Genomic DNA, 26,731 nt, shown 5'->3' on the forward strand with positions numbered 1-26,731 from the left:
TTGGAAATCAATAATAGGCGGAGGGCCAGAAAATTCACAAATACGTGGAGGCTCAACAACACACTCCTAAACAACGAGTGGGTCAAAGAAGAAATTGCTAGAGAAATTAGTAAATACCTCAAGGCGAATGAAAATGAAAATACAACATATCAAAACTTATGGGACGCAGCAAAGGCAGTGCTAAGAGGGAAATTTAATGCCCTAAATGCCTATATCAGAAAAGAAGAAAAGGCAAAAATTCAGGAATTAACTATCCATTTGGAAGAACTGGAGAAAGAACAGCAAACTAATCCCAAAGCAAGCAAAAGGAAAGAAATAATAAAGACTAGAGCAGAAATAAATGAAATTGAAAACATGAAAACAATAGAGAAAATCAATAAGGCCAGAAGTTGGTTCTATGAGAAAATCAATAAGATTGATGGGCCCTTATCAAGATTGACAAAAAGAAGAAGAGAGAGGACGCAAATAAATAAGATCAGAAACGGAAGAGGAGACATAACTACTGACCTCACAGAAATAAAGGAGGTAATAACAGGATACTATGAACAACTTTACGCTAATAAATACAACAATTTAGAGGAAATGGACGGGTTCCTGGAAAGACATGAACAACCAGCTTTGACTCAAGAAGACATAGATGACCTCAACAAACCAATCACAAGTAAAGAAATTGAATCAGTCATTCAAAAGCTTCCCAAAAAGAAAAGTCCAGGACCAGACGGCTTCACATCTGAATTCTATCAAACATTCCAGAAGGAATTAGTACCAACTCTCCTCAAACTCTTCAAAAAAATCGAAGCGGAGGGAAAACTACCTAATTCATTCTATGAAGCCAACATCACCCTCATACCAAAACCAGGCAAAGATATTACAAAAAAAGAAAACTACAGGCCAATCTCTCTAATGAATATAGATGCAAAAATCCTCAATAAAATTCTAGCAAATCGTATCCAACAACACATTAAAAGAATTATCCATCATGACCAAGTAGGATTCATCCCAGGTATGCAAGGATGGTTCAACATAAGAAAATCAATTAATGTAATACACCATATCAACAAATCAAAGCAGAAAAATCACATGATCATCTCAATTGATGCAGAGAAGGCATTTGACAAGATTCAACATCCTTTCCTGTTGAAAACACTTCAAAGGATAGGAATACAAGGGAACTTCCTTAAAATGATAGAGGGAATATATGAGAAACCCACAGCAAATATCATCCTCAATGGGGAAAAATTGAAAACTTTCCCCCTAAGATCAGGAACAAGACAAGGATGTCCACTATCACCACTATTATTCAACATTGTGTTGGAGGTTCTAGCCACAGCAATTAGACAAGGAACAGAAATACAAGGCATCAAAATTGGAAAGGAAGAAGTAAAACTATCACTGTTTGCAGACGATATGATACTATACGTCAAAAACCCAGAAAAATCCACAACAAAACTACTAGAGCTAATAAATGAGTACAGCAAAGTAGCAGGTTACAAGATCAACATTCAAAAATCTGTAGCATTTCTATACACTAGCAATGAACAAGCGGAGGGGGAAATCAAGAAACGAATCCCATTTACAATTGCAACTAAAAGAATAAAATACCTAGGAATAAATTTAACTAAAGAGACAAAAAACCTATATAAAGAAAACTACAAAAAACTGCTAAAGGAAATCACAGAAGACCTAAATAGATGGAAGGGCATACCGTGTTCATGGATTGGAAGACTAAATATAGTTAAGATGTCAATCCTACCTAAATTGATTTACAGATTCAATGCAATACCAATCAAAATCCCAACAACTTATTTTTCAGAAATAGAAAAACCAATAAGCAAATTTATCTGGAAGGGCAGGGTGCCCTGAATTGCTAAAAACATCTTGAGGAAAAAAAACGAAGCTGGAGGTCTTGCACTGCCTGACTTTAAGGCATATTATGAAGCCACACTGGTCAAAACAGCATGGTATTGGCATAAAGATAGATATATCGACCAATGGAATCGAATAGAGTGCTCAGATATAGACCCTCTCATCTATGGACATTTGATCTTTGATAAGGCAGTCAAACCAACTCACCTGGGACAGAACAGTCTCTTCAATAAATGGTGCCTAGAGAACTGGATATCCATATGCAAAAGAATGAAAGAAGACCCATATCTCACACCCTACACAAAAGTTAACTGAAAATGGATCAAAGATCTAAACATTAGGTCTAAGACCATAAAACAGTTAGAGGAAAATGTAGGGAGATATCTTATGAATCTTACAATAGGAGGCAGTTTTATGGACCTTAAACCTAAAGCAAGAGCACTGAAGAAGGAAATAAATAAATGGGAACTCCTCAAAATTAAACACTTTTGTGCATCAAAGAACTTCATCAAGAAAGTAGAAAGACAGCCTACACAATGGGAATCAATATTTGGAAACGACATATCAGATAAAGGTCTTAGTATCCAAAATTTATAATGAGATTGTTCAACTCAACAACAAAAAGACAGCCAACCCAATTACAAAATGGGAAAAAGACTTGAATAGACACCTCTCAGAGCAGGAAATACAAATGGCCAAAAGGCACACGAAGAGATGCTCAATGTCCCTGGCCATTAGAGAAATGCAAATCAAAACCACAATGAGATATCATCTCACACCCACCAGAATGACCATTATCAGTAAAACAGAAAATGACAAGTGCTGGAGAGGATGCGGTGAAAGAGGCACACTTATCCACTGTTGGTGGGAATGTCAAATGGTGCAACCACTGTGGAAGGCAGTTTGGCGGTTCCTCAAAAAGCTGAATATAGAATTGCCATACGACCCAGCAATACCATTGCTGGGAATCTACTCAAAGGAATTAAGGGCAAAAACTCAAACGGACATTTGCACACCAATGTTTATAGCAGCATTATTTACAATTGCAAAGAGATGGAAACAGCCAAAATGTCCATCAACAGAAGAATGGGTAAACAAACTGTGGTATATACATACGATGGAATATTATGCAGCTTCAAGACAGAATAAACTTATGAAGCATGTAATAACATGGATGGACCTAGAGAACATTATGCTGAGTGAGTCTAGCCAAAAACTAAAGGACAAATACTGTATGGTCCCAATGATGTGAATCGACACTTGAGAATAAACTTGGAATATGTCATTGGTAACAGAGTTCAGCAGGAGTTAGAAACAGGGTAAGATAATGGGTAATTGGAGCTGATGGGATACAGACTGTGCAACAGGACTAGATACAAAAACTCAAAAATGGACAGCACAATACTACCTAATTGTAAAGTAATCATGTTAAAACACTGAATGAAGCTGCATCCGAGCTATAGGTTTTTGTTTTGTTTTGTTCTTACTATTATTACTTTTATTTTTTTCTCTATATTAGCATTCTATATCTTTTTCGGTTATATTGCCTGTTCTTCTAAACCGATGCAAATGTACTAAGAAATGATGATCATGCATCTATGTGATGATGTTAAGAATTACTGATTGCATATGTAGAATGGTATGATTTCTAAAAAAAAAAAATGGACAGCACAATACTACCTAATTGTAATGTAATTATGTTAAAACACTGAATGAAGCTGCATCTGAGCTATAGTTTTTTTTTCTTATATATTTTTGTATATTTTTATTTTTATTTTTTCTCTATATTATCATTTTATTTCTTTTTCTGTTGTCTTACTATTTCTTTTTCTAAATCCATGCATATGTACTAAGAAATGATCATACATCTATGTGATGATATTAAGAATTACTGATTGCATATGTAGAATGGAATGATTTCTAAATGTTGTGTTAGTTTATTTTTTTAATTAATTAAAAAAAAATACAATGCAAAGAAAAAATCCTAGCTATCAAAAACATTTGTGGGGACAGTTGGGAATTTGAATTCAGACCGGAAATTAAGTGATGATGGGAAATTATTCATACTTTTCTTTGGAATTAGGTATCGTGGTTAGCAGGATCGTGCTCCTTTGTTTAGGAATTAACAAAAAATTAATGCCGCAGTGTTTAGGGGTAAAATAGAATCTCTGCAACTTACTTTAAAATGGTTCAGCTGAAGATGAATAGGTAAATATATTTAACTTTAACATTGTAAAATGAATTACTATATCCACACATACATGTGTAGATAAAACAATATATGGCAAAATATTTAAAATTGTTATATTTTGATGGAGGGTGTCCATTTTACTTTCGAATTTTCTTCATGTCTCAAAATATTCATCATGAAAAGTTGGAAGAAAATGATGGTAACAGAAAGTGTGGAAACAAATTCAAGCAAAAATCATCCTTGTAGCTCGTATAAAGCAGAACCGCCTAAATTTGCAGTGGCAAGAATAAAATACTTAAGTGCACAGCCTGTCTTTGTTCCCACCCACTTAAACAAGACTGACCCCCAAGGCACACTGTAGTCTGCAAAAGCAGCCCTCGTTTTGTGTGCATCCTTTCCTTTCTTCTCCCCCTCTTATCTTTTCGTGCGTTTCCTGTCCTCTGTCTTCCCCCAGTAGGAACACAAAACTGTTGACTTAAAGCCCTTAGCTTCTTAAGTGGTTGTATCTCAATTAAAACTCAGTGTTACCAGAGTGTATTTTAACAATATGATTTCATTTTAAATGTACTAATGGTACAATGAAAGGCCTTTTCTCTTTTTAAAGAATTTTACATATTATCAAAAGGGCAGAGGTATAATTTAGGGTCAGATGGGGAATCATTTGACTCTGAAGGTGTACCTGGTGTTAACTGGTGTCTTCAGTGCGGAGTGGGTAGTGAATGACACAAAAACGTGCTATCTCTGCCCAGTTTTTCTGCTACCCTGGAGTTTTCGGTGTGCGTGGTCAGAACTGAAGAGCTGAACTTTATTTACCTTTTGGCCTTGTTGGTCATAAGTGTATGTCCTGTCTCCACGCCTGTTCTTTTCTAAACCCCTGTGCCATTATATTTTCTGACTTGACATTGTTTTTAGCTAGCATTGTATCCTTTCTGAGTGTGTGTGATAATGTATGCATGTGCTGATATGTGTGTGTTCCTCTTAAATGCTGGCATCAGAGTATATTGCCCAGCTCAGTTATAAGCTCCTTCTCCTTAGGAGAGCATCCATATATAGTATTATTTTGATTTTATGATGCTGTGACATTTTAGTTGCTTTTAAAAATATATTTTAGAAAGTTTCTAGTAAGAAATGTAAATGTTTGATTATTTTAGTTGCGTATTGATTCGAATAAAGAATGAACTACTGTATATATATGTATGCATCTATTTAAATGAATATATACATATATTGATGTATCCGTCAGACAACAAAAAATCAATATGATAATGCATATTAAATGTATAAAATGATAAATTATGTACATTTTCCTTAGAGTATTTGTGCAGCATATGTCTGTATAATTGTGCTTTGCATGTTAGCATTTTGATTTTTGTTATACTGTTCAGCCTGTCCTCTTATTTTTCAAGTGAGAGCTGAACAAACCTGGTGACCTTGTGCAATAGTGTAATAGTGACCTCTACTGGTGAATGTGCTTTTAAAAAATAAAGGCAAAACCAAAATCTTGCTGTATATTTAATTTGTTTCTGATAAATAACACTTCTCTCTCTGTAGACAAAGAAGGAATATTTTCATTTAATTTTTAAAATCATTCCATAAGTCTTAGTAAAGATATATTTTATAAAGGAAACTAGGTCAGTGTGCTTACCTTAAAAGAGACTAACTTAGATGGTTCATTTTGGTCCATTAACTGGTTTTGTAGTCATTAAAATCATTCACACAAATGACTTATGTTACTAAACATTTTAATTTTAGCCTTTTATTCTAAATGATGCAATAAAAGTCCTATTAGTCATATAAATATGTTTTATTTTAATAAAAATTAGGTATCAGACCTAATTTGCAAAAATCTAAATTACAAATCACTTGCATCTATTACCAGATGACTAATGGCATTTAGTGAAAGAGGACTAAGCTAATACTGATACTTATTTTTCACCAGCAGAATCTTTTATTACATATCTAAAATTACTTGTTGATAGAATTCAGGGCTCTCTGATTCTCGTTATTCAGCACTCTGCCAAACCAAACTCTTTTCCATAAAATGAAATTCTAGGCAGTCTGCTGATGTTAGCAGTAAGCAAGTCATTCTTTGTAGGAAGTTATTTCTCAGTTGAAAATCATGACGCATTTGGGATTTTTTTCCTCCAACCAACAAAATATCTTCCCTGAATTAAAATAACATATTGGAGGTAGTTTTGAAATGTTAAGTGTAAAACTAAAAACCACTCAGGTGAACATCCTATCCATGTTTCAAATAGTAGGATGGAGACAGGACAGAGAGGTGCATCAGCTGTCTCTTAGGGAAAGTATCTAGAAGCTGCCACGTCCCTCTTACATCCTTTTGTGCAGACCTTAGTCACGTGATCAGAGCAGGCCACTGGGGTGGCTGAGAATTGTAGTCACTCGGACAGCTGGCAGCCCGCACAGGACTACTGAAAACAGCTGTGCATTATGTTTGCATCTGCCCCTAGTAGATGGTGACTCCTGTATGACAGCTACTGATCTACATGAGTTTGTCTCCCTTTGCACACCAAGAGTGCCTCTCATGGAGCAGATGCTTGATAAGTATTTATTGAATGCAGCAATTAATAATTTATCAGCCTTTCTTATAGATAAAGAAATAAATCCGCGAAGTTGAATTTATGATCTTTGGCAGGTTGTATAACCATTTTGGGTTTCTTCTGGCTCCTGATGTTAACATAATGGTATAATAATAAAAAGTATATAATTATTATCATTCTAAAAGAAATTTGAAGAAGTGTATCTTATTTCTCCAATGTACTTCTATTTCCCTGTGGCTTCCTTTTCATTTTTCTTATCTTTAGTATATCTGATGTTTCTTTACTTATCTATTGACTTTTGCTGTCTATTAAATATTTATAGTTTTAAAAATTGTTTTATTAACCAGAAACTTGCACTTATCTCATAACCTTTGCTTGAATGCTACCAGATGATAAGCATGAAATGGGAGTCCCATAAGTGTATTGGGTCTAGTTTGTATAATGTTTGCATGCCCTCACTGCCTGTCAGTCCAGTTTCAGGAAGTATTAAATCTAAAGTTCATTTACTCCTATGAGACTATTCTATCATTTCCTTTTCATTTTTTTTCCCTCATCCATAACACTGGGCATGAGGTCAGTACCTGATTTGACTAAATTACACATAAACTGAAATGTACAGCAGAGAAAGGGAGGATGAAACTATCTTGGCCAGGAGTGAGCCCACAGACTTGAGGAACCCCTGTGAAATCAGCAGCGCTCTAGAACACCCATTTGAAACTGCTGCGGAGAAGTTTGGCATCTGGTTAAGGACAGAAGATGAGCCCAGTATTGGAACTTTGAGAACAAGTGGGCTTCTATTTCATTTTGAAATGTCCACTACTATTAGACTTTCCTATTTCATTATTTAGTGATATTACAGTTAAGATAGGCCCATTCTACAGTTGGAGCAAATTTCTATAACCTGACCTTATTTCCCTAATTCGTAACCTAGGAGCATATGAAGTTTCTTAATGAGAAACGTGTCCTAATCTGTTTTTCCCACCCTCAGCACTGATGCTGTTCTTTTGTCCACTCTGACATCAGATTGATCTCTTATGTTCAACCTACTGAGTTAGAGACTGGGAAAATGGGGGAAAAAATTTTTAATAAAGTAAAGAAAAATTGAGGAAGATTCATTCTTAATGTAAAAAGTATTATAACAGATCTCAAAGCAGCATATAGAGAGGAAATTGAACAAAGGCAAATATGTTGAGGGAGAAGAGATGACATCTCAACCAGGAAGAAGAGTTTAATAAAATTCTAGGCCTGTTTGGTTTTTGTTGATCCTGGAATGTTTTATTGTGATGAACAGATAAAAGTAAATAATTGAGGAAGTAAAACAAGCACTAGACCTTACTCATTCTATTATCTGATGAGAAAATAAGACGGGAATATACAAACAAATTTTGCATTAAATAGTACAAAAATCAACAGGCCTATTAACAGTGGCAATAAGATTACTTATAACATTTTAAAATTTCTTTTAGATAGTTGGGAAATTGTGGATTTTTGCCTTTTCAAAGAACCTAAAGTATAGTGGCTACCCAAGTTGTAAATTAACAAATATTTAAAACTACATTCCAATTAAAATATACTTTTCCCTATAATTTGAGACTGGTCTGTCTCTCATTAGAATAATTTATTTAACTTTGTTTTGTCTGTGTTTTCTCACTGCACAGGAAGAACTCATATTTGTTATTTCCACAGGGAACGTGATGCAAACAAAATCAATTACATGTATGCCCAGTATGTCAAAAATACTATGGAACCACTTAATATCCCAGATGTCAGTAAGGACGAAAGATTTCCCTGGACAGTAAGTAACCAATTTTAGACTTGAAGCTAGAAGGTTGTTTTTCCATCAGATCTGTACTTACAGTTACTCTTCATTTGAAGGACTGACCCTATAAACTGTTTAAGAATAATCCATGTTTCCCTGATCTGACAAAGTAGAATAAAATAGCTTATCACATCTAGTGAGAGGCAATCATCTAATACTTAGGTGTTTTACTCTGTACTTTTATCAGTTGTTTTTTCAATTATATTAACGAGCAATTATATACTCATTTTTAAGTAATTTAACTTTTACCTATACAATGCCAGTTTCATTCCTTAGTGTTCTTGAGTTCTTGAGTTTATTCTCAAAAATTAATTACCATATAATTCTAACTTATATAATTGGTAATCTATCATTGTGAGTATATATTTCCTCTATAGAGGAAAATGGGCATCTTTTTTCTTTGAAATAATAGCAAAGATAGTTTCTCAGACATTGAAAATTTTGAAATCTGTTACTTTAATCTTATTTCAGAAAAGCATTGCACTTTAAGGTGGCTACTTTGATTTTATTATTTGCATATCTAGGAAACTTTCTTAGAACTTTAATAGTATGGACAATAGAATAATGGTGTTACTAAGGAAGAGCAAGCTTCATAACACACGGTATCCTAGGTGGTATATTGCTTTTGGGCTCTGCTTTTGGATTGCTTTTTGGATTTGACAAGAGAGTTCTCAAATTATCTGAGATATAGAATATACCAGTTTAATAAATATTGAATAAATACATAGTATTACGAAAACTGCTTGGAAAATTTGAAATTAAAACATACAGAAATATAGGGTATTTATTATTTTTAAATAAACCTTTATGACTTACTTTAATTTATGCAAACTTCATTATAATTTGTACATTTTCTGTACTTAAGGTTATCTCCAGCTATAAAAGATGTGTTAGTGGTTTCTGATGTCCAGTATAATTTATGTAGCAGCTGATGGACAAATCAATCTCTTTGTAATTTTTAGCTGTTTTGTCTTTGCTTTTGTTTTAGAATGAAAACACAGGAAATGTAAACCAACAGCACATCAGAAGTTTGCTCTGTACACCTATAAAAAATGGAAAGAAAAATAAAGTAATAGGTAAAGCCTTTCCATTAACCTACATTCTGCACTTATAAAAGAAATTATGTACTGCCAGAATCTTCTCTTCTTTTTATTTTTAAAAATTTTTTTATTTTTGGCATGGGCAGACTCCAGGAAGAAGCTTCTGTTTTTGAAGTATAAATTTAAAGATTAAAGTGTGTGAAAAAAAGATACAAATTGAAATAATAAAATAATTTTAAAATGATTTATGTTGATAAATGCCAACAGACTTTTAAAAATATTAACAATGGCTTAATAAATGGAATGAAATTGTTATAATCCTGTTTCAGCAGAATTTATTGTTTAAGAATGGTATTGTGCTAAAAGTTGGTAGGATGATATGCATGGTTCTCCTTCCTGGTTTCTGAAATTTTTGTTTTTAATATGTGGTTTAGATTTTAGGCTGTATTCATTCATTTGTTCATTCAGTGGTAGCTGGGATAAATCAGCTCCTTATGGAGCTTACATTCTTATGTGAAGGTTATAGGAAAAACTTCTGCTTTGATAAAGGTGAAGGAATGTATTTGGAAAAAAATGATATGATGTTTCTATTATTGATATATTTGTTTCTTGACATTGCTGATTATATTAAGCATAGAGCTGAAAGTATGGCTTATGTATGCCAATCATGGGTGATGGCGTTGTGAAAATAGTCTGAATTGTGGTGGATATTTTCCCATAAAGCTGGAAATAAATATGACTGCCTTGTAGAGGCTAAATTTTAAACAGTAAAACTCTAGATGAGTAACACATATGTAAATTTACTTAAAGAGGAGTGGAGAGTTTTTAGGTTGCAAGACTTCACCGGTATTATTGAAGGAAAATATCAGAAAAGAGATTATCATTAATAAAAGTTTTTTTTTTAAGGACAAATATTAAAATTGCCCATCCAAGTTCTGTCCAGAGGCAAGGAACCTTTATCGCTAATGTGGGATGAATATAGAGGTTGTATCAATGTGTTTTGAGTATTCTGATCACAATGGCAAGTGCATAGCTTAGGTGGCGATGGATGCAACAGGTTGTAGTCAATTTTTCTCAGCAATTCCTTTCCGTTTGATAATATGCATCCTCATTGTAAGATGGATACGTCAGCTTAAAGCCATGAAACATTCCATGAATCTAACTTCCCTTGTTCTGATTATGATTTTCTTTCCAAGTTATATTAGCTCACAAAATAGATTATTCATTTACTCTCAAATGTATTGATTGCTACTACAGTTTTTTCTCATAGTACACTATTGAATTGGGATTGAGGCAAAGGGCTGTTGCAGACCTGTTCCTGTGACAGAGCTATTTCTCATTGTAGATTAATACTATTCCAGTTTAATGAATCGGTCTCATAAACTTAGTTAATGTTGCCCCAGCATAGAGAGATGGTAATCTAGGTTCTAAGCCCACAAGGCTGTGAACTGCTATATTAAAGCCTCGTAGAATTCCACTTGCCAACTTCCTGATGGGCTGTTTGGTCAACTGCACACTTCTACAGTTCTCAAAAAAATAGAGATGAATGAGTAAGAAATCTCTTGTAAAGATTATCGCCGATCAGATCTGTAGCACAGACAATAAAAGAAAACTGCTGAGGGTGTCCTTCAGTATGCTACTAGCTAAATGTATGTTGTAAAATTTTATTTACAAGGGCAAGCCAGGAGAATAACTATGTTGTGAATGTCCTGCTTTTTGATGTAAGTATAAAAACTTACTACAAGCTGCCTTTGTCCTCTGTAAATGTGAAACTAAATTCCAGAAGGAATATTGCATTTACTAGTAAGCTTTCATAAGGAGCAGGACATAATGGCAATTTGCCCCATCAAGTCACATCTTCACTTGTCCTCATTCCTAGAAATGGGGAGTCGTGGAGGAAGTTTGCACTGGGTCTCCATCATTTTATGCACATGGCAAATCAGAGCTACTTAGGCGAAAGAGAAAGAGCTGGATGGGCAGTAGGAATCACAGTGTCCTGTTTGGTCTGCCATTCAAATGATTGGGGGCCCATTAGTCATTTTTATGGGTTTTATTTTCTGAGTGAGTTGAACTAAATAACCTTTCAGTAGGTTCAAAATTCACATTCTATGAATTCTGTGAACAATGACCCTAAATGTCATTGTTTTAGACAAATAGAAATAACTATTGGAGTAATTCCAGACTTCTCAATGGCATATATTTTGTATCACCCTCATTGCTAACAGAGCCAAAAGAAAGCAAATGTTGTTTTTGGAGAAGAAAAATTCCCTACAAATAAAAAGAAAGAAGAAAACACAAAGGAAAGATTCCCCTATTTTCCAGTGTTTCCTGCTGTCTTACAAGTGTGACAAAACTAAGAATTTGAGTTTCTGGATTATACTTATGTACCCATGGATTCAGCACAGAAAATATCATAGTTGTAGATAATTTGTCTTGCATGTCACAGACCCAGTTCCCCTATTATGTAGTTCTAATAGAGAATCCCCATCGAGTTACATGCAGAAAGACAGACAGGCACATGTGTTTGTTATCTTCTTCCTTCCCCCTCATTTTTTTCCATTACTGACATTTAGATGAAATTATAGCTATTGAACCAGTATGAGGCCTGTTGAATCATCAAATTTATTCCCTGAGGTACCGTTTCATATCACATGTTTTCCTAGTACTCTGGCTAACACAGTGTTTCCATCATTTTGCTTCCAGCAAATATTTTTCTCAGTCAACATTCATTTATTTTATCCAGTTATTTTCCCTAGTTTTTAGGTTAAACGTGACTTTTTCCCATATTGTATTTACCAGGAATTTTTTTATATCTATTTTCTATAACAGTTTCAGGGAAGATTTTTGCAGAAATTAGTCCCATTCCCATCCAAAGAAAAGTGTTCGAGGGCATCCCCACCTTAAATAACTTAAATTTCCATCTCTTTGTTCGTGAAAAAATATGGTAAAACAAAAATTGTAGTAGCTTTACCACACATTGTTTGACATGGAAGTGTGAGAGAAATATATATTTCTTACTGAATGTACGTTGTAAACTGTTTACTGTCCTAATTCTCTGTAATCTATACTCTGTAATGAATTTTTTGAGTCTTTTATACATTCAGACTTGTTCTATTAGCCTATTTGAACTCCAAACACTTGTGTCTTCCTGATCCTATGTATTGGTGAGATGTGAGGGAACTTGCATGCTTACTGAGTCTTTCTCGATAGACTGTCAATAAGTGCTGAAGCCTCAATTGTTCTCCATATAATCTAATTTTACTCTTAATTTTGGATTTGCTTAGCAAATTACATGTGGATCATGAAATAAGGTAAATGTTTGGAGATATAGTCTGCTCATCTATGTGTTGGAATATGGCATAAGTAGTCTAAACCTCTTTAAGTTTAATTTTGACTTCTTTATTTTATTTTTTGTATTAAATTTTGTCACTTGGCAACATCATTAACTGTTTGTTTATGAAATGTTTGCTTGGATTTCCTAATGCAAATATAATTATACTGCAGTGTCTTCCATGACGCACATCATTTATATTACATACTAATTTTACATTAAATGGAACACAGTATATGTTAAATAGCAAAATGTGGAACATTAATGTCACACAAAGCACAATTAAAGGGAGGAAGCATAATGTAAAGGGTCATTCTGCATTGATTAAAGTTGAAACTCACAGAGGAAAATGTAATTGCCATGAATATTTCTAACAAACGAAATACCATTGACATATGAAACCAAAGCTATCGGAAATAGAAGGAGAAACGGACAAAATCATAATCGTGGTGAGAGCCTTCATACACTTCTCACAGAGTGGTACAGTAGAGGAAACAAATAAGGAAACATTAGAATCAATAAATATAAAAAATTAAGTTAATTGGCTTATGTATTTACTTTTGTATTTCGTAATTAGACAATACAAATTCCTATCAAATATCTATCAGAAGTTTACAAATACTGATGATACATATAATACCGTCTCAGTAATTTCTAAAAAGTAGAATTGATAGGCCACTGTCTTAGATCACAATGTATTAAAACTAGAAATGTATAGAAAAAAATGAATTGGAAGGAAAAAGACTCAGAAACTGAAAAGCGTTCTCCCAAATGATTCTTAGAACAGAGAAGAAAACAAATGTCCAGATGTAAGTGTAGCCTTTTAGAAAAGTGACATGTAAAAACTTAAAGTACATGGTCAAAGGAATATTCAGAAGAAAATATATAGTTTTACAGGTTTTTATTATTAAGCAAGAGATAAAGAAATTTGAACTAAGCATTCAGGTCAGTAAACTAGAAAAAAAACAAAATCTCTTCCCCACAATCTATGCTACTTCTCCCCCCCCCCCCCCATAAATAGATAAACAAATAGAAGGGAAAAAAGCAGAGGGAAAAAATTGAAAACAAAAATTTATGAAATAGGATGGGACAGTAAAACCAGAGCAAACCTTAGGTAAATAGGCCTAAATCAATTATAACAAGCAAATTTCTAACACAGATAGTGAGACTAATAAGAGAGATATAGATAGGAATGAGAGAAAGAGTGTTAACTACAGACACAGCACGTGTTTTAAAAGATGTTAGGGTAATACGGTGTACCAAATATATTACATCTGGTGAAATGGATGAGATTCTATAAAAGTGGCTCATAATTAGTACCAGCTTGAGTGAGTTTAAAGGTTTTCCTGAAAATAATTGAAAGCTGTTTTTAAAGTCATTAAAAAAAATAAAACTATTTCCCAAGAGAAGTTCCGGTCAAAGCACTCAGAGGAGAGGAGAGAATAAAAGAAGGTAAGACATAAAAAAGGATAGGGCAAAATGAAATAATTTACAAATGATAGGAGATTTAAATGCAAAAACCTGAGAGAATCAGCTGAAAGGACATCCAATGAGAGAGTTTGTCAAAGTACTATAGAGAAATAACTGTAATAAACAATGCTGAGACACATCTGTTAGAAAATAATGTGGGAAATCCCATTTACAATAGCAACAGAAAATATAAAACACCTGGGAATAAACTTGGCCAGAAATATGTAGCATCTGTAAGAGGAAAACTCTAAAATTCTGCAAAGTAAATTGAAAGTTTTTAATACGTGAAGTAACAAAACATGTCCTGAATGTTAAGGTTTAACTCTGTTAGATGTCAGCTCTCCCCAGATTGAATTTACATCAAGTTTAATATCTATCATAGTAAGATTTTTTTTGGTGTTGGTGGATGATGGTGTTCTCGACCACTATTTATAAAATTCGTCTAGATGAATAACATGCAGAAAGAATCAGAATTGATGAATGGAGAATTATCCTAGCAGAAATTAAAATAGTGTTGTAAAAGTAACAAAAGCATACTCAAGTGTGGTAAATATTTGTGTTAAATGTAAAAGAGTATATTTCACTGCTTCTAAGATGCTATTAGTTGAAGATACATCATTTCATGGACCTCTAGGAAAGAAAACAAAATGCCAGTTAATCTATGACACACTGTTAGTTTTAAGACATCCTGATTTCAAATATGGTAAAATGTGAAAAAATATATATATATTAGAATAATCAAGTATGAATTTAGTTTATGACAAGGTGGCAATTCAGATCATTAGAGAACTATTCACATATAAGAATTCATTAACAATTTAGGGGAAAAGTAAGTTGAATTACAAGGTTAAATGTAATACAATGGGGTGGGCAACCGTGGCTCAGTGGCAGAGTTCTCGCCTGCCATGCTGGAGACCTGGGTTTGATTCCTGAAGCCAGCACATGCAAAAAAAAAAACATAAATGTAATACAATGAATCTATAAAGCTACTTGGGGAAAATATAAGTTCATATTTAATCTTAAAATGAGGAAGCCTCTTTTAAAAGCAAAACACTATGATTAAAGGCTATAAAATAAAAGTGCTATATTGGCTTCTTGAAAAATTAAATCTTTTATATAGCAAAAACCTCATCTAAGATAATTGGCAAATGACAAATGCTGTATATATATTTGCAAGACAGATGGTAAGGTAAGGTTAGGTCTTATATAATCATTATAAGACGGGATGCTGATTTGGGAAGTCCGTGTTGCCTGGTGGAGAGGATGTAAGACTTCCAGAAGAACCGAAGCCCATGTGCTGCCTGGTTGGTAACAATATCCAATTCCTGGAATTCTGGAAAAAGAGACATAGTCATGTGGTTTTAGGAACCACCTCATCTCTCCAGCCTAATTTCCAGAGGGGCCTTCAATTCTGACTTGGTCTCAGAGCTCTTGTGATGATCACATGAAACAATGTATCTGCAGTAATAAACGGTAACACTGATGTTTTATTGTCTAACTTCTTCCTGGTTCTTCCCTAATGTGTTTTATTGTGTGAGTGTACGTACTTTAATTGCTTTTTTTGTCGAGTACTTTTGTTTTATTTTTTTGTTCTGCCTTAACTATTTTGTTTTTATATATAAATGATTTTGACCTTATGTATTGTAATGGCTTCCTGGCATGTACAGCATCTCAAATTACCAATTGTTCAGTAAAATTAAACTTTCTGAAGTGTGTAAAGTAGTCAGTGAGATTATCATATGTTCTAGTTTGCTAGCTGCCGGAATGCAACACAGCAGAGACGGATTGACTTTTAATAAAAGGGGATTTTTTGCATTCCCGTGGTCACGTGAGACACTTTTATAATTTTATATTTGCGAGTGTTCCCTGTTGATTCTGTTTCTCTAGAGAACCATTATGAATGCTATATAAATATGAGTGTCCATTCTACTTTCAAAGAGGAAAAATGAGATGCTCAAGTGGATGGTTTTTCTTCAGGACCCTTTTCCTCACCCTGAACTTAACTGTGTTTGTATCTCTCTCCTTAGTGGTGAGTTGTAACATAGACACACTTTAGCTTTTCTCCTCTTAGGTTGTTACAGGGAGCCCTTGATACTCCTACACTTAACCTTCCATTTCAGCAACTTATGAGCAATTCTAGAGGTATTTTAATACTACTTAATGTGTTAGTTCAGTAGTTTTTATTGAGGATAGATTTGAACTGCTGTAAAAGTTAGCTAGGTCATAAGCCTGGCAGGCTGCCTGCTTTCTATGTCTCAAGCCTTCTTTGTTGTTCTTTGTTATTCATGCATTCGTTCTTATGAAGTGATTTTTAAAAAGACTTTTTTATGAAAAATGGCCATCAGAAGAAAACTGTTTAGTAAAACTTGAAAGGGCAGCCACATTGTGATGTGACAATAAGGGCATAAAACATATGACTCTCACAGAGTCTTAAGGACATCCAGGAACCTTTATAGACAGTTCCATATTTATACTTTGGAGAGTCACAGAAGTTGGAGAACAGAACCCTTGAGAATGAAAAGATGTACAGTATGTATGTGTGTTTACCATCCGTGGGATATCTGCTCATAAAATGATGAATGCCAAGGGCTGTTCAGTACATGGTCCAGTGCCCAATGAAAGGATTTAAGGAGCACCATGTATCATCTCAGATTTTATGAAATCCTTTTGTGCTCCAGGAAAAATAAGGGATAATAAAGACCACATTTTCATGGGAAAGGGACAAAAGTAGTTTGGGCCAGAGCAAAAGTCTTGCATTCCTTCATTAACTTAGCAAACATTGTTTGAGTTCCTGTTATATGCCAGACATTTTGCTAGCTGAGGTAATGGAACTGGAAAAAATAATACAATCTCTAAGCCCAAAATATTTACAGCTTAGACAGAGAGACAAAAATAAAATCTGCCTTGGTACACCAAGTGATAATATTAAGAGCAGAGAAAAGGGAAAGTGGGAGACCTCCGGGGGTTCATTGTGAAGGCGGTGTGAGGTTTGAATGGGGAGATAGTAAGGATTGCAGTACAGGGTTGTGGGACAGCCTGGGCGGAGGCAGGCAAGCATGGTGCAACCAGGGAACCCCTAGCAGTGTGCGGTGAAAACAGCACGGCCTCTGGGGTCAGAAAGAGCTGGAGTTGGAAGTTCAGACCCATGCAGAGTGGCTAAGTGACCTTGAGCAAGTGGCTCAACCTTTCTGAGATTCATTTTCATCATCTGTATTTCTGAGCCTCAGTCTCCTCATGTGTATGGGGATGATCACATCTACTCCCAACAGAGATTGTGAGGACTGGAGATGATACATATAATGAAGTGTTCAATGCCTGTCCCGCAGTGGACACATGATGGAAGTTAGTCGTATATTCAGAGGCTGACGTGATAAAGTTTTTAACAGCCCTTTTCTTGTTTTACCCAAAGGCAAGCAGGGTCATCAAACTTAATGGAGAGATTAATGGAGAGATCACTAGGCTCCTAATTCCATAGTGCACCCAGTTCAATAACATTTATCATTGTGTCAATGTAATCTTCCATTTTTATTGATTATGTGTTTGACTTTCAAGAGAGGCCAGGGCTTGGAAGGTTATGATTTTCTTCATTCCCTTGCATTTCTAAGTAAATTGTCAGTTTAGTTATTTATTTGCAGTATCAAAAGTTGTCTGCAAATGTGATTCCCCTGGGTGCAGAGGTGCATGTTTGAAGTTTGGGACCATCTGTGTGAATTGCCTGTTTTCTGCATTCTGATTTTTTTTGTTGTTGTTGTTGTTCAATTGAAGTTTTAAACTTCGGTTTCTCAGAAAGGAAAGGCAGTGTGCATATCTCAAAATTCTGATGTGCATCAAAATTGTTCTCTTGGCAAGCATACAAAAATCCAATGAGCCTCCAAAGGACAAACTGTCTTTAGGGACCCAGCTGATCTAAAATTCACTACAGAATTTGGAAGAAAAATAGTACTCTAGGATTTTTTTTAACCCAGGCAGCATACATTTGTGACTGTGTGGAAATAGTGCTCATGTAAATTAATTTATTTTTTTAGCCTATATTTGTGGACATTTCTGCGATTATTTGGACATGCCAAATATTTCTAAGAGAAAAGGGATAAGGCGATCTTTGTGTGTTTGTGTATTAAGGTTATTAAAAAGTATCGCAATTAACAATAATATTTGGCCACTTTCTCGGACCATTGTAGGGGTTTGCCAACTTGTTAATAAGATGGAGGAGAACACTGGCAAGGTTAAGCCTTTCAACCGAAATGACGAACAGTTTCTGGAAGCTTTTGTCATCTTCTGTGGCTTGGGGATCCAGAACACACAGATGTACGAAGCTGTGGAGAGAGCCATGGCCAAGCAGATGGTCACCTTGGAGGTGAGCCCAAGCTCACGGGACTTGCGGGTCTCCACCGTCAAACACTCAGCTTTTACCCTCCTCTCAGGACACCCCACGTTGCTTTTTCTTTTATCATATATGTCTCACAGAAACCGTGTGATAATCAAATTCCTATTATCCCATTTAAACAGCTAAGTAATCTAAGTCCCAGAGTAATTGAGAAACTTAACGAAGGACCTGTGACCAAAGCACAACTCAGGCTTTTTGACCCTTTGGTCGTCTGCTTTTTCTGCAGAAAGCAATCCTTGACTTTAACAGTCGATTCACATAAATGCCTACTGCCGCTGCAGCCTACCAAGGCCCTCCCCTTGCCCGATCCTCTCCTCACCTCTCCCTCACCTCTCCATGCAAGCAGCTATGAAAAACTCCTAAGAAGGAAAAAAATCTTAGGTACTCAGAGAATCAGAAGTGAGGAAAGGAAAAAAAATTGAAACTATGAAAAGCAGAAATACTTTAAACTCCTGGACTAATTACTTCTGTGTCCCTCAGAAGTGCCTTCAAAGTGCGGACCTATGGAGGCCGCTTGTGAAAATTCTGATTGAGTAAGTCTTGAATAAAGACTAGGGATCAGTATTGTTACAGAGTTCCTCCGAGGGACTCTGAATACGCCCCAGCTGATGAACCACGGGCTTAGAGGGAGACTTATGGCACTAGGCTACCCAGGCAGGGCCAGTTAGGTCACTAACTGCCTTGAAATAGTCACTACATAGAACACAGATTTTCTCACACCATTGACCACTGGTGTCGTGTGTGTTTGGTTGTTGACCTCTTCTGATCTAGTTGTGGATCAGTGGAATTCGTGTCTGAAATCTAATAACTTTTCCTCTGGCCCCTATTCGATACCTAAGTAGTTAAAACCTCAATAATTAAAAAGATATGCATTATACATCAAGATTTACCAAAGCCTTTACTTTGTGAGGTACATCATCTTAAATATAAAACACTAATATTTTTCTACAGTGTTATATAAAATAAGTCCTTGGATTATAAACTTCTGTTGGAAATAGTTTCAAATTTATGTATGTATATGCATATTCCATTTTTAATAGAGCTTTATTTTTTAAATATTTTTTATTGTTAAATATAACATATATTCAAAGAAAAGAAAAACAATGATTTTCAAAGTATGCTTTGTACTTTGAAAGTAGATCCAGAACAGATCTCAGAGTTTGTTATGGGTTACAATTCCACTGTTCAAGCTGCTCCAAAACACTGGAGGCTAGAAGAATTTTTTTTCTTTTTCTTTTTCTTTTTTTTGTGAAAAATAACATTTTCCTTCCAGCTGCTCTAAGATACTGGAGACTAAAAGAAATAGCAGTATAATGATTCAGCAATCATACTCGTTTGTTAAACCCTAACTTTAGAGCTTTATTTTTTTTTAGTTCACATAGTTTTACATTGAAAAATTTGAATCTAAGGCAGGTACCAATTCGAAATTATTTCTTTTTTTTTTTTTGAAAGAAACTTTTAGCTTCTTTTTTATGGAAAACTTCAAACATAATTAATTACCCTTGAAAGTATAAATCTCTGAATATTTTCCAGACAACTGTTTACACTGTAGCTTTCTTTTGGTTAAATATATGAGCAATTAGGCCTTCACTTAGAATAAAAATTGTTCAGTCTCAGGTCATTATAGGAAGTCATTTCTGTGACCACAAGGCTACCCCTGAAAAAAATGTTCTTTTCCATAGGAATCCATTAGATAAAAGCCAGGGAGGCAAACCCCTCAGGTTTTCTGATAACATTGAATTATTTTGATCTGTAATCTGCAATAATTATAATAATAATAAAACAACAACAGTAATAACAGCTAACCTTTATCAAAAGCCTACTGTGTATTCTAGTGCTTATGTGTATTAACAAAGTTAATCCTTAACAAGTCTATGAGTAAGGTGCTTTTTTTTATCTCGTGTGTGATAAAATTATTTTTTCTGAGCTTGGAATGCATTGTAGTATTCCTTTATTAATTTATCCAGTGTTGCATTGCAATTATTTATATTAGACTAACTCATGGTCACAAGTTTTAGGTTTTTTCAGAAACTCCCTCTGGTGTCAGCAGCCACTGGTTATCAGCCCCTCACCCACTGATTTCACACAGGCAGGAACAGCAGCTCTGAGATTACTTGATACTTCGTAATGATTGGTCATTAGAGTACTAAGACATAAGAAGTAGCACGGTGTTATGAACGTCTTGAATCACAATAGCGGAAATGTGTAGACTGTGGCTTTACATTTCGAATTGCTTAGGGAAGACTAGTTTGGGTTGGTGAATTACGTGGTGCAATGTCTAGAGCCTAGAAATGGATTATGCTTTTGTCAGTGATTTCTCAACTTTTGGGGTTGAGGTAATAGAAGATGGTAAGTCTAACTTTGTCACTTAACTAGGATAGTGGAAAGTGTAGTAGATGAGTTCAAAGCTGGGTCATAGACCCCCAGGTCCTCTCACTAAGTGTGAACCTGCAGCCATGTCATTAGACTTTCTGAGCCTCCCGTATCTTCAGTGGACGTTGGATGGATTTGTGGGCACGCGCTACCATCTGCTCTGCTCTGAAATCCTAAGAGTTTAAACGGATACTTGAATCTCTATAACATTATAGCCCAACCATGCAGCTTTTCTTTATCAGTTCTACAGCAGGTACAGGCCTCTTTTGAGAGCCACTTCTAAATGACTTCCTTTCCAAATGTTGGTATTTACACAAAGGTGTTGTTTTTTTTCCTAATTCAGCACACGGGCAAAAATAACATGTCACTATGTTATTTTTCTTTGCCTAGATGCTAGGTTTAAAAAATCAATTCAAAATAGCAAATAGGCATTTGTTGTAGCAACAGTGTCAGAATGAGACATACTAGATTTTTCTTTGGATGTAAAGAGCATACCTTTTATTTTTCGAAAAAAATAAATTTGGGGGAGGATTTTCTAATTGACTCTGGGATTGTCACTCTGTTGAAGAAAGCAGCAACCAAGGTTTGGACATTTTGAGTAGTCTGTTATCTCTGCAGAATCCCAAGCTTAAAATTCTAGTCCACATTTGGTAGTCCTCTCCTGTAACCTGGTTTCCCTCCTTTTCTTACCCTGTAGGTTCTTTCATACCATGCCTCAGCAGCAGAGGAAGAAACAAGGGAGCTCCAGTCTCTAGCGGTAATTTTCCTCCTCCTTTTTAAGAGTGACTAAATATAGACATCTAATTAGTACATAAGTGTGCTTTTCTCAGGATATCTGGCTTCTGTTGGCAATGGTCCCCTTGTCATTTTATCAGATTTGCTAACTATTTAAGTGGACACTCAGAAATATGTATATAATCAACTCTACTTTCTTGTAGGGGCGCAAAGTCACTGATAATATAAAGCAAGAGATAATTTATATTGACACTGTCATATATTATGTGATTTTTATTTTTCTAATAATTGTTATTATCTTTACATCTTTCTTAAGCCAAAATTAAATTTAGTTTTCAGCTCCGGGGGAAATGGGGACAGGTGCCTGAAAGGTAGTAATGTGCCTAAGCTAATAACAACAAAGATTTTATGATTTGTCACTGATAATCTACTCTACATTATCAAGAACTGAGAGAGATTGATTTTAATTTCTGACCATATGGCTTTGAAATTGGATTCAGATAAAGTCAGTTCCTGATTTCTTATTACATTCTCCTTTAATATATGTTGGGAGATGAGCACATTGATTTGCAAGTAAAGGCCATATGTTCCAGATCTGATATTGCTTTGCTTGGGATTAATGAAAATTTGAGATGCTTGTACATTTACAACAAGAACGGTTCCCTGGGTTTAAATTTAAGGCATATTTGAAAAGATACAAGATGAGACAAGAATTGTGAAAGGCATGGGAAGGGCACGTGCAGATTGTCATCATCCTAGCTTGCTAGTATACTAAGCTCTTACATACATTTTCTCATGTGAACTGCACAGCTGTATGACAAAGTCCGTACTGACACCTAGAAAAACTGAGGGCTTGTTCAAGGTGACACGACTAAGTGGAAGAATCAGGATGCCAACTCAGTCTCCCTTCAGAACCCATGCCGCTGTCTGTTTTGAGCTGTTAGGTAGAGGAAAGATTAATGCAAATACTTTGAACCTAATAATTCAAAGAACAATGGTGTCATTAATTAACAGAAGAGGAATTAAGAAAAGAAATGTGTTTTTAAGGAAAGCTGGTAGATTTGATTTAGGACATGGTCAGTTTGAGACGCTGGTGGAACAAGCATGCATACGTCTTCAACAAGCAGGGAAGGCAGGACTAGGGCAGAGTGTGGCAGAGCTGCGGGGGGAGATTTGGGGTTAGCAGTCCCAAGTGAGTGAAGTAAAGAGGGGAGAGTACAGAGAAATAGGACAGGTCTCTTAGGACTGTAGGTAGAGGTGGAAGGAACAGGAAGAGAAATCAGCTAAGAAGTTAGAGAAGTGGTAGTTGAACAGGAGAGGAAGATTAGGAGAGTGTAGTGGCACAGAAGACAAAGGAGGACAGCTTTTCAAAAACGGAGATAGCGTCAGTGGTAGGCGGATTGAAAACTATGAGGACTGAGAAAAGACTGCTGGATTCAGTGATATGGTGATTGTTGAGAGCATTTCAAGTGAGTGAAAGACATTTTCTTGTGTAATATAGGAGAAAATGGAGGAAGTGAATACAGACTATTTTTCAGTAATAAGTTTTGTGTAAACGAGTGGAGAACCAGTTGTGAAAGGTGTTGGTCGAATCATGTGAAATTCTGTTTTGCTTTGTTTTTGTGAGCAGCGTTGCTCCCAAGCAGGAGAGCCAGTGTGTTCTTAGATAAAGGGAGAAGCTGCAGAGTGTGAGACTAGGGTGCAAAGCAGTGAGAAGATTACAGACTTTGAAGGGTCCTAGGCATGAAAGAGAGACCTTTCTTCTGTAAAGACAAGAGCTAAAGGATAATAAGTATAGCTACCTTTATTGAGCACTTGCTGTATACCTGGTATGCTTTAAGTTCTTTGTGTGTGTTAATTATGTGTGTTTAATCCTCAATAACCCTATAAGGTAAGTATCATTAGCATTTTGTAAAGAGTCTGGATTGTCCTACTGGGTTTTCACAGGTGGTAAGTGGTAGTTCCAGTATTAACACCCAGACAGTCAGGATCCAGAGCCCACCTTCCATTACTCTGCCAGGAAGAGAGAGTGCGTTAGAAAGAAAGGGAGTTGAATGGGGTCTTGTAGACATTTTTACTGGGTCGTTGACCAAGAGCAATTTAAGAAATTTTAGGTGTTTTTACATGAAAGCTTAATCCTCTTTTGAGGTTAGCCTCATGCTGAATTGGCTACATCCATTATGTAAGTTCACGGTAGTATTTGAAATAACCAGCAGTTTTAAAATTTTTACAGAGATCTGTGGGTTTAAAGACTCTTTCACCTCAGGCTTAATTGACCCATTTGTCTGTTCTTCCTAGAAGGATGTATTTTCAACTCAGTGTGTACTGTGAGTCGAAAACCATCACATGGAAAGATGCATTTGAAATGCTGGCAGGCATTGCAGGGTTATTCAGTTAGTTCTAAAAGGAGGGCAGAGTTACAGTTTGCCATGTGGTGTTTCAGATAAATAAAAACTAGCAAATGGAGTAATTTCTAAAGATTATACTAAAAAAATCACTGTGATTTTAAACTTTACTTCTCATTTTGAAAATAGTATAGTCTTTCAGAAAAATCTGAAAATTATCCTCTAATTATGTTTACAACTTTAGCAAGAGAAAAACACTTCAGAATAACTGAAAATTACTATATTGCAGTACTGTTCAAAACCAGCTGTTGTTCCATTTGGAAAATAGATTTTTGGCAGCTGCATTGAGAAATTTGAGGTTATACAGCTTGTAGATCAAGTAATTCATTAAAATTATTTGAGATTCAGCAACTGATTTCAATTCTCATTTTCTATCAACCTAATAAAATTTCCTTTACACGGGTGTGTAAAGTCACATCTCCCAGTAAGTACCAGAAATTGCTGTTATTTGTCTGATTATCTCAATTTAAAACCTAAAATAAATTGAGAAGCTTTCAAATGTTTTCTTAACTATTCTTTTTTAAAATATGCTCTTATGAGAATTAAATAATATACTTAAATATACAAAATATTTATGCCTTTTTCCAGAAAAACTCCTTAGTTATAGTAAGATAATCCAGCTGTCAGGGAATTCAGATTCTTTTTTTTTCCCTGCTGTACTTGGTTTTTTTCTCCCACTTTTTAACTAACCTCTTGGCTTAAAATTTGCATGTGGCAAAAATAAGGCCTTAAACTGAGCAATTTTCCATGTCTTTTAATAATCTTTGGCCTTAAGTTTTTGAAGTAACAATAAAGGGACACCTGCAGATTTGGTTTAAGTTGTTAGAAAATCATTAGTTAAGACAGAATGTCATAAATGTTTATTAGCTCCACAACTAGAAAGTTACAGTAACTAGATATTTGATTGGTTGACTATCTTTTCTGCCTTTTTCTCTTGTTAGAAGAGCGGTATGTAAATAAATATTAGAGTCTAGTTTCTTAAAAAGTGTTCCTCAATGTTGTCATGGGGTCACAACTGATTCGGCTCAGTCCCCATGGTTTCTGGTTTACAGCAATTCTTTAATCACGGGGTGTGTGTCTAGAAGCAGACTGTGAGACCCGAGGAAGATCCTGAAGGGTTTCTTCTCTCATGATAGAGAGAGGAGGGGAGGAGCCTGACGATCGCAGGGAGCTTCCCCTCGTCTGGCCCGTAACCTTTCAGAGCCAGAAAGATCCCATGCGCAGTCTTGATATGGCCTGTGTGGTGCCTTCAGGGAATAAAGTGTTAAGGAACCCAACCCAAATCTCTGGGGCCTGAGTCAGTGTTAGAGAGACAGCCCTTACATCCAGAGGAGATTGCTGCATCCCCTTGCTTTTTGGAAAATCTATGTGGATAACGTTTAGTTTCCTAGGCTCCTCAAGGCAGGTACTGTGGAATGGGTTGCTTTAAATGATGGGAACTTATTAGTTTACAGTTGAGGCTGAGAAAATGTCCAGATTAAGGCATCATCAGGGCATTGCTTTCTTACCACAAACCAGCAGCTGGTGATCATGGGCTCCTCTGCCACGTGGCAAGGCTGGTGCTGGCATCCACTGGTCTCTCCCTTCTCTTCTGGGTGGCGCTCTCTCTCTCTCTCTCTCTCTCTCTCTCTTTATTCATTCTCTTATAGAGGGCTCCGGTAATAGGATGAAGTCCCATCCTGAATGAGGTAGGTCACACCTTAGCTGAAGTAGTCTCATCAGAACGTCCTGCTTACAATGGTTTCACACCCACAGAAATGGATTAGACTTGAATGTGTTTTTCTGGGGCACATACAATTTTGAACCACCACAATAATCAAATTATAAATGGAAACTTTTTTGCAAATTATAATACAAAGGAGAGTCAGTCAGGCCTCTGCTCTTTATCACTGTGACTGAATTGCAATAGCTATTCCATCCCTCTCCTACTGTCAGTTGATACGTCCATTTCTGTATGTCTGTACCATCCACGAGGCCTCATCTTTTCCACATTAGCAAGACAGATTTTCTGTTTGATTCTTTCTTCTTTTGTTTGATAAGCTAATTTTATCTGTTTTGTTTTGATTTTATGAGTGAATACTCCAAAGTATGTGACGCCAGTCTTGAGCTTCTTAGTTACTAACTACTGTATATAGTTGTAAAAACCATACTTTCAGATCATTTAAAAATTATATATGAAACCTGCCAGGTAACGAGAAGGTTGACCAGATCTGTTAGCCCCAATTTCAGTCATGTTTACTCTAAACTTTTACCCATAGGTGTATGAGTAATTTTATCTGAATTTTGACATTCTTACATGCTTTCTTTATATGATTTTGAAAAACTGGGAGCTTATTTTGCAATTTTTGAAAATAATCTGTATCTTCCCTATTGAAATTTTAGGAGATTGACTTATATAAAGCTAGAAAGAAGGAAAAATGATAAAACATGTTGACATCGTCGTTGAAAACAATGTACTGTTCCAGTTCCGCCACACCTGGATTCGCTTCTCCATGAGATTTGCTTCCATGTACCAAGTTGAATACTCACCTCCCTTTTTATAAAGAGATTCCTTTT

General features: G+C 35.5%; 1 protein-coding gene across 4 annotated transcripts in view; it reads left to right on the forward strand.

Annotated features, from left to right (window-relative positions):
* Window positions 1-26,731, forward strand: part of PDE5A (phosphodiesterase 5A) — a 153,719-nt gene that overhangs the window by 84,215 nt on the left and 42,773 nt on the right. For all 4 annotated transcript variants that reach the window (XM_077142429.1, XM_077142428.1, XM_077142431.1 and 1 more), the window contains 4 exons: window positions 8,305-8,413; window positions 9,426-9,513; window positions 18,457-18,632; window positions 21,733-21,792. In XM_077142429.1, coding sequence (XP_076998544.1) covers window positions 8,305-8,413; window positions 9,426-9,513; window positions 18,457-18,632; window positions 21,733-21,792 — 433 coding nt within the window. The remainder of the gene's footprint in view (window positions 1-8,304; window positions 8,414-9,425; window positions 9,514-18,456; window positions 18,633-21,732; window positions 21,793-26,731) is intronic.

The sequence above is a fragment of the Tamandua tetradactyla genome, chromosome 24 (genome assembly GCF_023851605.1).
Source record: "Tamandua tetradactyla isolate mTamTet1 chromosome 24, mTamTet1.pri, whole genome shotgun sequence".
NCBI lineage: Eukaryota > Metazoa > Chordata > Mammalia > Pilosa > Myrmecophagidae > Tamandua > Tamandua tetradactyla.